The sequence below is a fragment of the Staurois parvus genome, unplaced genomic scaffold (genome assembly GCF_062004578.1).
Source record: "Staurois parvus isolate SC_StPar_1 unplaced genomic scaffold, SC_StPar_1.0 ptg000394l, whole genome shotgun sequence".
Classification (NCBI taxonomy): Eukaryota; Metazoa; Chordata; class Amphibia; order Anura; family Ranidae; genus Staurois; species Staurois parvus.
In genome coordinates, this window is record NW_028318190.1 from 2,867,102 (window position 1) to 2,881,069 (window position 13,968).

The following is a 13,968-nucleotide window of genomic DNA, read 5'->3' on the forward strand; positions in this document are numbered from 1 at the left end:
ACATACAATTTTGAGGACAAGCTTTCGGGGTATGTCCCCTTCTTCAGAGTCCAAGCAGTACTATACAAATCACAAAGTTTCAGCAGAACGTTAGAAGGGATGGAAAAAAAAAAAGAGGTTAGAGATAAGATACAGCAAAAGTGAGAAGGGGAGGGGGGGGGGGGGCTACTACACTCACACAGAGGGAGTCAAGCTTCAGCTAATAGTCATAAAACTGTTGGATAATGAGTGAGGAATCCCATGTCCAAATTCAGGCCGTTATCTCTTGTGTCAAATAGAATTATCATTCTTAGTTCAAAAGTTTTTCTTTCCTGGATGGATTTGAAATTTCCTTTAAGAACTAAAATATTGAGGTCTCCCATTGTGTGGACTGGTTGTGCAAAATGGTGTCCTACAGGTCTGCAGAGGTCATCTTCTTTATGTTCCTTGATGGTATGTCTGTGCAAATTCATCCTTGTTTGCAACTTCTGTCCTGTTTCGCCAACATAAGATCCTTTCCTGCATTTTCTGCACTGGATAAGGTACATAACATTACTGGAGGTGCAGCTGTATGATCCGGAAATACTGAAGATCCCTTTTGAGTGTCTGACACTTTTTGATGGATTGATTTAGTTGCACAGTTTGTAGCGTTTTCCATTGCAGGGTGTGCTTCCATTATTTGTGACATCTTGATCAGAAGGAAGTTTCCTACTGATTAGTTTATTTCTGAGGTTGGGGGGTTGCCTGAAAACTAGTATTGGGGGTTGTTGGAATATTTCTTTCAGAGTTCCATCCTCTGTTATGATGGGTTGTAAATCTTTGATTATTTTTTTTTTCATCACTTTTTTCATCACTTTTTCATCACTTCATCACTAATGTTCTGCTGAAACTTTGTGATTTGTATAGTACTTCTTGGACTTTGAAGAAGGGGACATACCCCGACAGCTTGTCCTCAAAATTGTATGTTAGTGCAAATAAAAAAAAGTATCATGGACAGTACTGAATTGTTTCTGTCGCAAATGCACTAATACGGCTACAATCACCTCAAGTGAAATACTAAAGACATTTTGGTAAATAAACCATCTGCTGTTCAGGAGAGACCGGCTCAATAAACGTATTTTCTGTAAACTGGAATGGGATGGGATACTGGCAGTGTCTTGTTAAGTTATTGTTATGTATAATCTATTTGTCATTATTGTATAGTGTTCTTGTACACAGATCAACATAGTGGAGGTAATCACATATATTGAGAACATATTGAAGGTTTTTTAAACATGTTTCCCTTAATTTGATGCCTGTGTGTTTTATAGGATGCTCTGTAATTCTCACTTTTCACTTTGGGCAAAATCAAAAGGTAAACCCTGCCCTTGATAATGGATACAGGCACCCAGGGGCGGATTGACAACTCATGGGGCCCCCGGGCAATAGGGGATCATGGGGCCCCTGTGTACTTGCCCACACTCAAAAAAGCCTATAAAAAAGGTACCAGGGGCATTTCATGGGGCCCCCTACTGACCCCGGGCCCTCGAGCAGTGCTCGAATGGTCAGTCCACCCCTACGGGCACCCCTCCTTCCCCTTACAGCTTAGTCAGTGATCTCATAGTAAATGTGCTTATGCATTCAGTTTGACTCTATGCATACATCTGTTTTTTTTCTTTGCTATTTACTAGTGCAACAGCACATCCATAGACAGATGTGTATTCAAAACCCAAACTTGTTTTTTCATTTTAGATAAAGTAGGGGAGGTTTACAACTGCTGTAATTTTTTTCCATTTAATTCCTGTCCTGTAGACCAGGGGTCTCCAAACTTTTCAAACAAAGGGCCGGTTTACTGTCCTTCAAACTTTAGGAGGGCCGGATTGTGACCAGTGGGGGTAGAGTCCCAGGCCCAGCATCAGTGAAAATAAACATGGGGTGCTATTCCTCCCAATAATACCCGTCATTGGTATTAATGGGAGGAATAATGCCCCATCATTGGTATCAGTATAAGAAATAGTGTTCCTTTGTTGCTGTCAGTTGGAAGAATAGTAACTCATATCATTGGGAGGAATAGTTCCCCAAGGGCCTGATAAAGGCTAGCAAAGGGCTACATCCAGCCCTTGGGCCACAGTTTGGAGACCCCTGCTGTAGACTACAAAAAATTGAATGGATCTCTTTCAAATGTGATTGAAATCCCCTTTTAGACAGTTGTCATGGAAACAATTGTCCTTAATGGGAAAATTCCCTCTTAGTTTAGTGTGTATTGCTGGAGAGTTTTTTTTTCCTTTGGGAGGGTGCCTGTGATCAGCACAGGGCCAATCGGCTTTGTCCAGACAGAGGGTCAGGAGTCATGCAGCCTCATAAGACAGGCAGAGCAGAATGAAAATTCCTCGTACAGGATTAACCAGTGGTTGGCTGGAAACTGATAGAAGTCACAAGACTGCTATATACTGCTGATGAGAAAATTTATTTAGCAGTTTTTATTTACTAAAATAATTGCATTTCCATGTTCTGCGTACTGTTGTAGACCAGATATAGTGAATGCAGGGTCCTGGGTTTAGTAACACTTTAAATATACTGTATGGTAATAATTTATTTGCTTTAGAAGTGATTTTGTCCTTTTACTAATGGACAACCTAGTTGTATCACCTGTTTAGACTCTCCCTATATACCTATACTCTCTATCTCCTAGATTGTAAACTCTGACGAGCAGGGCCCTCTGTTTCCTCTTGTACCAAATTGTATTGTAACTGTAATGTCTACCTTCATGTTGTAAAGTGCAGTGCAAACTGTTGGCGCTACATAAATCCTGTACAATAATAATAGTAATAATAATTTATCATTTTTTGATTGAGAGATGTGGGGCTATACTGGGAAGCAGTACAACAAAGCTTTGAAATATAATAGCATGGTAATAATGTTTGTCTTCTTCTGTTTAGTCCCTGAGAGCAGGTCAGCTGAGCCAGAAGAAATACTTCCTGAAGGTGAGTAGTAATAATAATGTCTTATTAAAAAAAACTGTTTGTGGTCTTCTAGACACAGTGTAGGTAGCATTGTTTGTAAAGGTTCTAATTAAGACCTGAAATAACTTTATAACACAGACCAGCACTCTACAGTTAAAGTACCAATCGTTGTCCTCTCCACCTCCACCCCAACACAGTTGAGTTTTATTTAACGAGAATGAGTACTGTTTCTGACAGGTACCTGCTCCACTTTCTCAATTCTCATCTAGGCAACAATGTTCTTCCCAACCCATTCCCTGCCTGCAGTCTCCTAGGATATGTCATATGCCCCAGGAAGCTGCAGGACCAGTCTCACTGTGCCACATAATCTTGACATTGTGCAGTGGGGAGCCAGCTCCCAAATCCAACATGGTGGCACTGGGGACCCACAGCAGTGAGAAGATTCAGCTGTAGGAAGACAGAGCTAGACTCCACGGACCGGAAAGTAACTATATTTTTAAGTCAGCAGCTAAAGTATTTGTAGTTGCTGACTTCTCATTTTTAAAAATGATTGAGGTTCTTTAGCTGCTTTCCACCAGGCCAATTTAGATAAACAAACGGGCTGGTGCTAACAATCCCAATCACATATGGGCATGTCCTCCTACTCGCACCAAATCCGTGCTCCCTGGGGCATGCAGTGACAAAATCTGTGACTGCTTTGTCTGGTAGACACAAAAGATCATGGTGCTAGGTACTGGGCTGCTGTGATTGTCCCAGGTACCATGTGATCGCTGTGACCAATAGACATATGCATGCCTGAAATTTATGTTTAATCTCAGATGCATTATTTCATTGAAGAATTTTGTTTTGTCATGTTCGTTATGTTGAACTGATTCGTAATCAGAATTTGTTTTGTATCTTCGGCATTTGTTTTGTATATTCATTGGTCCGCGGGGATTCAAACATTTAGCAGTTTCTGTGGAAAATTGCTATATATTAGTTTTCTGTTTCAATATTTTGGGTGGATTTGTTATTCATATATGAAAATTATTTGATATTTTCAGATACAACGGGATAAATATAATGCAAAATTCAGTGATCCCAAATCTTTCAACACTAAGAATTGCATTAAACCATGGAACTGAACTGACTGACTGTGACAATTACAAATTCAATTTAAATCACAAATTTACTTGAATCTGAATTTTCCAACAAATTTTAAAATTGATTCATTTCTCCATGGGCCTGAACTACTGTCACATCATTGGAATGAAACGAATTAAACAAAATGAATGCATTCATTATTTAATTTATAATTTTTTTGGATTCGTTGACCTTCGTTACTATGTTGTTTTATCACAGTAGTTTATGTTTTTGAGGTTGTATTCGATATATGCAAAGAGAGATCACACAAATATGTATAAGTATAATATTTAAGTAATGGTAGATACAGATGTCAAATATTGGAAAATATAACAAGAATACTTTACTAAAGATGCTGTTTCGCCATGGAGTCCTTTTACCACTCTTTTTCATGGCATGGCCAACTAGGTTCAGACACATGCTCAATGGCAGCTCTAGGACTTGAATGTAAGGAAATGGTTAACCCACCCCCACTGGAGCAAAATGACCTTCTAAGAAAAATGGCACATTCCTGCATGGAGATTAGTAGGCTGGCTTGTCCATATAGTCAGTTTACAATAACATCCTTCGGTATGACTTTGGAGTCAGCTAAGGTAACTAGACTAACCAGGATGTTAGAAGCTTTATTGGATATTTGGAGGGCAACATTAACCAGTTGCCGCCCGGCCTATGGCCAAATGGCGGCCAGGCAAACACTTTGTCCCTCTGGGAAGACACCATATGGCGTCCTTCCTGGATCCCGCTGTGTGCGTGCCCGCAGGGCCGCGCTGTGTTGAGATCTGTCACCGGCCATGTACCTCGGATACAGCCGATGACAGATCTGTGTACTGGCCCCATTGCCAGTACCATGTGACCTGCTGTGCCAGTACCATGTGACCTGCTGTGACCAATCACAGCAGGTCACATGACAGTTGTATACAATGGATGGCTTCCTTCATGCCACTCATTGTATACAAGTGTGTCTAGCTGTGAATGGTCACAGCGATCACATGCTCAGGCTGGGCCAATCAAAGCCCATCTGTGTCATGTGATTAGCCGTAGCCAATCACAGCTAATCACAACAAAAAAAACTGAATGTGTGCTTATAGCAAAGAAATTCTTTGCTTTAATCATTCAAATTGTGTAAAAAAAAAACAAAATACTGATCACGTCCCCAAAGTAGTACAATGTTACATGAAATGTTACAATGCAATATGAAAAATAAATCTTAAAAAGGAGAGAAAAAATTTAATAAAAAAATAAAAAAAATTATAATTTTTTTTTTCGTACTGTCAACAGTCAGTGTCCCTGATCACCACCACACCAGTTATATGCTGACGCTGTACTGCCCTGGTGACAGTATGTAAAAAAAAAATTGTTAACATTTTTTTTTTAATATCTTAATTTTCCAAAAAATGATGACAAAAAAATTACAACTTCAAAAAACTCGCCATGCCTCTTATGAAATACGTCGGACTGTCTACTTTACAAAAACGGGTCATTTGGGGGATAGCTGTACTATTGTGACATTTTTGGGCCTCAAGAAATTAGATTGGCTGTCAGTACTTTAGGATTGGTCAATTTTCAGATATATCCCATAGTTTGTGAACTCTATAACTTTCCTACAAACTAAATAATAAATACTGATTTGGAGTATTTTCACCAAAGAAATGTAGCAGAATACATCTTGGCCTAAATTTATGAACAATTATTTGCAAACTTTTATAACAAAGAAAAATGTGTTTATTTGAAAACTTAAAAATGGCCTGGGCAGGAAGGGGGTAAAGTATTGAAGTGGTTAAGTAAAGTTTTGTTTTCTCTGTTTCTAGAAAATACCCCTTAAAGTGACACTAAAGTCTTTTTTTTTTTTTCGTAACAAACATGTCATACTTGCCCGCTCTGTGTAATGTTTTTGCACAGAGCAGCCCAGATCCTCCTCTTCTCGGGTCTCCCGTCGACACCCCTGGCCCCTCCCTTGCAGCATACTATGAGGGCACTTGAGCAAGCATGCTCTTGAGCTGTGGCTGTGTCCATTCAAACATAGAGCCGTGGCTCTGCCCCACCCCTTCCCTCTCCTAATTGTGCATGTGTTGAACAATAAAGTTGATTTTACCCTTTAGAAGCGGTGTGCGGCTCCAGAACGTTGCTAAATATTTGTTAAAGTGGTTGTAAACCTCAGACATGAAAAATGATCAAAGCTTATCCCTCTGTAGTGTGTACTTGTCTCAATTTTAGAGCACTAAGTATCATTTCTGTCTGTTGCTTCATTATTCTGCTATCAGCATGAATCACTTCTGACAGGTTTTCTTGACACCAAGAGCAAAATGGTGACAGGTTAGGGACCTCCAGGATTGACAGCCTCAGCGCTCTTCCTGGGAGCTGTGTGTATGGAGGTGTGCCTTTTCCTTCCAATCAGCTCTTAGAGATCTCCTCACTGAGCTCTGTAGAGTGTAACATCAGCTCTCCGCCCCCTTTTTTCTGAACACTCAGACAAGCTTTTAAATTCAGCACTTTGAATGGCTGTAGAGAAGAGAAAACTGCAGACAGACAGACAGGTACAGCTTAAGTAGGAGGATTTCTTTATTCTCTGTGTCATCTGAGGCCACTCAATTCACTAGGTACAGTTTATGTAAGGGTTTACAACCACTTTGATGTTCTTTAATGAAACACTTGCAATTTATACTTTCTGGTGCCTTTAATTGTACCTTTCAGTTTATTGGTAAAATGTATGAGCTACTAGTATAGCAGTTAGTATTATATTACAGGATCAGCTTCAGCTTAACCCCTTGGTGCCGGCGCCTCCTGGCCCTTTAAGGGTTCCAGAAGCCGGGACCTTTCCGTGAGTACTGATCGCGTGTGCTGGGAGCACGCAGGGAGCGCACTCTCAGCACATATATTTTTTTTTTAATAGAACGCAAATGTGTGGCCGCTCGGCATCTAGGCCTAGACACCGGGAGGCCGCACATTTGCGTTCGGCCGGCACCAAGAGGTTATGCCATTATATTGTAATAGCACTTTAGCCACTGGCTTCTGTGTTCTCTGCAAAATGACTAGCACTGCATCAATTTTGTATGTTGATAAATGCCCAGCCTGCCATCATGTGATATGGCTATAGATGGACTCCTGTTAGAGCAAGATAAGACTACTGTCACATTGAGGGTTTTTTTAAGTGCTTTTTCATTAAAAAAAGGCGCCTGAAAAGCTGAAGAAAAATGCTTCCCTGTGAATGTCTATGTGTTTTCACACTGGGGGGTTGTGCTTTCGTTATGGTGTAACAACTCCTGTTTGCAGCATCTTTGGAGCATGTTTGTTCAGTTAAAAAGAAAAACTAACCCAAAAACACCTCTCCCCATGAAAATCAATGGAAAACGCCAGAAAACCACCTAAAGAATGCCTATGAGAAGCGTTATTGGTGCAGTTTTTAAGTTGTGTGTCCTTTTAAAAAAATTTGCACAGAAAGCGCAGCAAAAACGTGGCAAGAGTGCATTTTGCGCTGCAAAAAGGTGGCAAAAGTGCACAGCAAAAACGTGGCAAAAATGCCTATGAAAAGCGTTATCAGTGCAGTTTTTAAGTTGTGTGTCCTTTTAAAAAAAATTGCTCAGAAAGCGTGGCAAAAATGTGGCAAAAGTGCATATGCATTTTTGTGGTGGATCAGTGTAAAAGTAGCATAACAGAGATGTTACAACTTTCTGTTCTTTTTCCATGCATTAGCAACCTTATTCAGTCATGAGTGCTAATGTTTATGTCCAGTAGCATATTTCAGTCTTCAAAAGCCCTTAAGAAAAAGGCAATTGTGTTAATGAAAACATTTTTTAAAAAATTGTATTTTATGGCTTTTTCTCAAAATGAATATTCATATAAGCTGGCTTTTTTTCTCCAGATTCCCCTAAATCCAATGCAGTATCCCCTCCAGTCTTTCACACAGGGAGTTTCATCGGAGGGGGGGTTTTGGTGATACTGTTACAAACTGTTGGATACTTTGTCCTGAAACATCTGCGTGGACCAGAAGGAGAATACCAGACAATGTGAGATCCTACTCTTACTCTCTCCTAGTCTCACTATGAACTATGTTAAATGCATATTCCACTATATGAGCAGGGTGTGTGTGTGTGCGTGTGTGTGCGTGTGTGAGGTTAGGTAGTTCACAAGCCAGCAACTATCAGACTCTAGGCGACCCATGACACTTTGTTTTTTATAAGGAGGTAAGCAAAACCTTAGACAAAGGAATGGCTGTGGACATAGTACACTTGGATTTTGCAAAAGAATTTGACACAGTTCCCCACACACGGCTAATGTGTAAGGTAAAGTCTACAGGCTTGGAAAAATCCATATGTAAATGGTGGAAAACTGGCTAAAAGATCGTATTCAGAGAGTAGTGGTTATTGATTAATACTCTGAATGGTCTAGGGTTGTCAGTGGTGTACCTCAAGGTTCACTGTTGGGACCTTTACTTTTTAATATATTTATAAACGATATAGGGTCTGGGATTAAAAGTACTGTTTCAATGTTGCAAATGACACCAAGCTGTGCAGTGGAATAAAATCCTTACAGGATGTGTCCTACTTATAAGCCGACCTCAATGCACTGTTTAATTGGGCAACTATGTGGCAAATGAGGTTTAATGTTGATAAATGTAAAGTTATGAACTTGGGTGTTAAGAATATGCATGCATCATACATACGGGGGGGGGGGGTACAACTGGGGGAATCAATGGTGGAGAAGGATCTGGGAGTTCTGGTAGATCACAAGCTTAATAATGGCATGCAATGCCAAGCTGCGGTTTCTAAAGCGAGCAAAATCCTCTCTTGTATTAAAAGAAGTATAGACTTCAGAGAGAGAGATATCATTTTAGCCCTGTACAAATCATTAGTAATACCTCATCTGGAGTATGCATTTCAGTTTTGGGCACCAATTCACAAAAAGAACATTGGGGAACTGGAGAAAGTGCAGAGAAGGGCAACCAAACTGATAAGAGGCATGGAGGAGCTCAGCTATGAGAAAAGATTAGAGGAACTGAATTTATTCTCTCTTGAGAAGAGATTAAGGGGGGATATGATCAACATTTATAAATATATAGGTGGTACACATAGTGAACCTGGTGTTGAGTGTTTCACTCTAAGGTCATCACAGAGGACAAGGGGGCACTCTTTACATCTGGAGGAAAAGAGATTTGTTCTGACTCAACTACAAGACCATAAACTTTATCTCCAGCGATGTATACAGCTATACGACGTGGTGTTGAATCTATCTCTTGCGTTGGGTCAGACAATGAATAAACTCACATGCTGAGGAAGTCAGATGAGGAAGACCGTTTGAATGTTCCGTTTAATGGAGGATAATCATAGGTAGAAAAACATTAATGTTGTAAGCCTTGTAGAAAGATGCATACATGAGACAGGATACTGTAGAATGACTACCAGAGAGAGGCAGGGGGGAATGACATACACAAGTACAGTGTGAGAGAGAGCTCAGCTTAGACAGGAGAAGACAGTTAAAGAAACAGAGCAATGATAAACAAGTGATGGTCACAGAGAAATAGTAATAAATCAAATAGTGTAACACAAGATTTAATCCCCAAATACGGAAAGGCTTCTTCACAGTAAGAGCTGTGAAAATGTGGAATAGAGTTCCTCAAGAGGTGGTTCTGGCTAGCTCTGTAGATTGTTTTTAAAAAGGCCTGGATTCTTTCCTAAATGTACATATATAACTGGATACTAATATTTATAGGTAAAGTTGATCCAGGGAATATCCGATTGCCTCTTGGGGAATCAGAAAGGAATTTTTTCCCCTGCTGGAACAAATTGGATCATGCTTTATTGGGTGGGTGGGTTTTGCCTTCCTCTGGATCATCTGTGGGTATAGGATTGTGTATACAGGATTGTATACATTTTTTTGAATTGTTTCCCTTTTATTGGTTTAACTAGATGGACTTGTGTGTTTTTTTTTTCTACCAGACTAACTATTTAACTATGATCGCCTCAGCAATGACAGATACCATATTACTATCCCAAAGTGAAACTCAATTTTGCCCTCACAGAGAAAAAATAATAGGTTAATTAATTTCCCCATCCCCATTCTCACATCTTTAGGCTGATTCTCCATACCCCCTGGTGACAGCACAGACTCTGTTTTTTTGCTCCTCAGCTGGTATACTGTGCTAACACCACTCAAAATTTCCATTTTGCTTAGAGGAGCTTTTTCACTTTCAGAATGGATAACATCCAGTATCATCCAGCTACGTCATCTGTGTTCTGGATATCAAAAAACCCTGAGAGGACTGTGTAGTGTGGAGCTACCTACACCAGTGCAGCATTCCATAGCTTTAAACGCACCTGCAGCACAAGTATGGCCCATTAAAGTCTATGGAACGCTGGTGCACAGGCACAGGAGCCCCAACACTAGACTTTTGTCAGGCTGCAGCCATCAATAGAGACAAATATGGACCTGCAAGGGGAGAAAGGTGACACAACTGATTGTATTGAGGGGGGCTGAGAGACTGAATTGTTGCTGCTGTGGAAACTAGCAATTCCTAAAGCAGGGAGGCCATGGAGTGAGCCAAAGCAGCTCACATAGTTCCAGCTGCAGGGGAAGTGATATCATCTGCACTCCGCTTCTTCCTTCAGACTGGATGTTGGTTTGGGCACCATGCCAGTCGCAGCTCAGCCTTGTGGAAGAGCTGCACTGCATGTAGCCTGTACAAGTAGTTAGACATCACAATGGTAGATTTATAAATGTTGCTAGATGTGGGTCTGTGCTGTGACTGTCTCTTTGTTGGATTGGGCTGTTTGTGACTGACTCTTTGTTGCATGAGGATGTCTTTTTGCTATATGGGGATGTCTCTTTGCTGGATTGAGCTGCCTCTTTTCTATATGGGGCTGTCTCTTTGTTGGATTGGGATATCTCTTTGCTGAGTATTCGGGGATGTATCTTTGAATATATAGGGATGTCTCTTTGTTGGATTGTTTTTTTGTTTTTTTAGATCTGCCAGGGGAGGATAGATTGAGGGGACATTGAAAAGGTCGTGCTGGTAGTATTAGTATAGGGTCCTGCTCAAAACAGTCTACCTTGTTGTGGTGGCAGGTTTTATATTTTTTGGCCAAAATATAATTCCTTACTGTTAAATCTTGAAAGCACTGATGGCTTTGAATACACTTTTCTTTTTCATATATTAAGTTGTAAAGTGTTAAAATAAAAGTGGGTGCACTGAAGAATGGGGTGGCCAGTGAGCAGATCTGGTGGGACAGGAAATGTTGGTGATCAGGCTGGGGGGCCCAAGTCTAAAGCTGTGTAAGAGGTCCAAACATTTTTGCATAAACCTGAACCAATGCTTTGAAAAAAAAAATTGCTGTGCGTTGTTCGCTTAAACAGAGTGGTTAAGGATTAAAACCTGTTTATTAGAATGCTGTTTGTGCCTTTTTCATTTAGATTTGCTCTCTCTTTCTGTTTTCACGGGAACTGATGAGAAGTAGCAACAAAAATAGCAATCGAAGCCTGACGGAGATTCTAATACTTGCTCATTCAAAATGTTTTTAACTGCTGTCTTTGTCCCAGTTTAGAATATCTGCATGATATTATTCTGCAATAGATGATATCTGGTCTCCTATTTCTTTGGCAGGGAGGAAACTCCACAGTAGGACATCCTGACAACTCCCATCAACTGATCAATCATCTCAAATTACAACTTTTCTCAAAGGATTTGTTCAAAAGACAAAGATGTTAAAACATGGACATTGCGTAATTACCTCACAAGTTAACCGTCTTTATTATCATAAGTATAATTTATTTAAAAATCCTACTGATCTGCATATACTTTTTATTTTCTATTGCTTTTTTCAAGAAACTCCCCTGTGTATGTTTACATCTCTGTCCACATGCGGTACTTACTTCACGTATGCAGCTTACAACTAGAGGTTTTTCAGCTCTCTTTAGAGCAACTTTGTAAAATGAAAAGAGTTGCCTGTAAAAAAACAAATTGTAGTAAATGGTTACCTATCCTGCTGTCACTGCTGTGAAACATCACTCAAATGCAGAGAAATTATCCTCTGAAGGCAGAACGTCCAAAAAAGCTAATATCCTGGTCTCCTGCTGCCATCCTCCAGGTCACTAAAGTGTCTTGTAGTAACATAAGGGTCAGCAAGAGTAACCACTGAATGCAGTGGGGGACCAAAAGAGTGAAACTCATAAAAGTGCTGGTTTCTTGGCACTGGGAGAGGTATTTTCTCTCTTTTTTTTAAATGGCAACTCTTTTTTGGCTATTTCATTTTAGAGACAGGGTTGCTTAAAGTAAGTTCATAAGCGCAGCTGTAGTTTTTACAGTAGGGGTACACTTAAAGTGTGCTATTCCAAAAATTAAAATCACATGTATGTGTCTGTTTACTATGTTGTTGTGGGTACATTTAGCCTATTGTTTATTTAGAACCTCATTTCTCCTGAAATATCTGGGGATCCTGCCAGTTCCCCTTTCTGCCTGTTTCATTATGACCAACGCAAACATGGAAGCATATGCATGTTGGAGTGGTCAGTTTGTGTATCTATGCTTTCTGAATGGAGATATTGGATGACATGGTCACACATGGTGTGCCTGTATCTGCTATAGTGAGTTTGGCCACCCCCCCATCCAACCTTGCTGTGTTGATTGACAACGACTCCCCACAGGAGGCTGTCAAAACAGCAGCACACACAGGTAGGCAACATGCTTCCCTGCTATGCGTGATATCATCCTCTTCCCGCTTACTACATTGACTTGTCCTCCACTAAGGGGAAGAAGAAAGCAGTAGAGGCTGTGCGGCCATGTGATCAACAAGCAAACTGGAAATAAATGATACAAAACATTTATATTTTTAATAATATAATGTGATCATGGTAGAAAGATAATACTACCTTTCTTGCAGTGTTATTTTGCTGTATTCCATTCACATATAATTTCATTAAAATATTGCACAACTTTATCCTCCGTGTATTTAAAATGCAAGTTTACCATTATGTAAATAAGGGATTAGGAGGCATAATGAACCAAGAAAAATAATACATAGACCATTGTGAAAATGATACTAGTGAAATAAAATATCTTGCCCACACCTTAAACTCATTCAATGCTTATGTATGTTCTCAATGCAGACAATAATATGCTGTTTAATCCTGTTATCTGTATTGATGATGGGAATAGTTTAACATTTAAAACTCTGTCAATCAGATTTATATTCACTTGTGATGAACTTTTTTATTTGTTGCAGTCACATGTTCCATTGCATTTCAAAGTTATCATGTCATTGTCAATAGAGAAAAAGAGAGCCAGTGTAGTGCTCACCTGTGTACTCCAGACTACCTTTCTGTCCCCATGCCCCAATACTCTCTCATATGATATGTTTTTCATCACTTGTAGGCAGTGGTGTATTTTGGTTTTGTGCTGCCCTAGGCAAGGCTAACATTGGGCACCCCCCACCGCATCTAAATTTGTCCCACCCCTTCATCAGTAAACTCCACCCCTTCATCTTTAGTCCCCACCTCTTCCTATTAGAGCTCCGCCCACTGACAACACTGATGGGGCGCTATTCCTCCCACACTGACACCAATGATGGGGCACTATTCCTACCACTGACACCAACGATGGTGCCCCATCATTAGTGTCAGTGGGAGGAATAGTGTTCCATCATTGGTGTCAATGGGAGGAATAGCGCCCCATCATTGGTATCAGTGGGAGGAAAAGTGCCCCCTCATTGGTGTCAGTGACACCAATGATGGGGCACTATTACTCCCACTGACACCAATGATGCTTACATTGCTGAAACCTGCTCCAGCCCGGGCTCCCTCTCTCTCCCATCCACAGCCAGCATACCCGGGTGCAGCAGCACCATCTGCTCTGCCCAGATCCCGGCCGCACAGACACTTACCTTACCGATTAGCTGTCTTCCTTCTCCGGCTGCTCTCCTCCTCTTCACTGGCTCCG

At 40.5% G+C, this 13,968-nt stretch overlaps 1 protein-coding gene across 1 annotated transcript in view; it reads left to right on the forward strand.

Annotated features, from left to right (window-relative positions):
* Positions 1-13,099, forward strand: part of CD164L2 (CD164 molecule like 2) — a 33,915-nt gene extending 20,816 nt beyond the window's left edge. Inside the window, exons 4-6 of the mRNA XM_089686210.1 lie at positions 2,898-2,942; positions 7,903-8,047; positions 11,638-13,099. Coding sequence (XP_089542336.1) covers positions 2,898-2,942; positions 7,903-8,047; positions 11,638-11,656 — 209 coding nt within the window. The 3' untranslated portion in view covers positions 11,657-13,099. The remainder of the gene's footprint in view (positions 1-2,897; positions 2,943-7,902; positions 8,048-11,637) is intronic.
* The last annotated feature ends 869 nt before the right edge of the window (positions 13,100-13,968 follow it).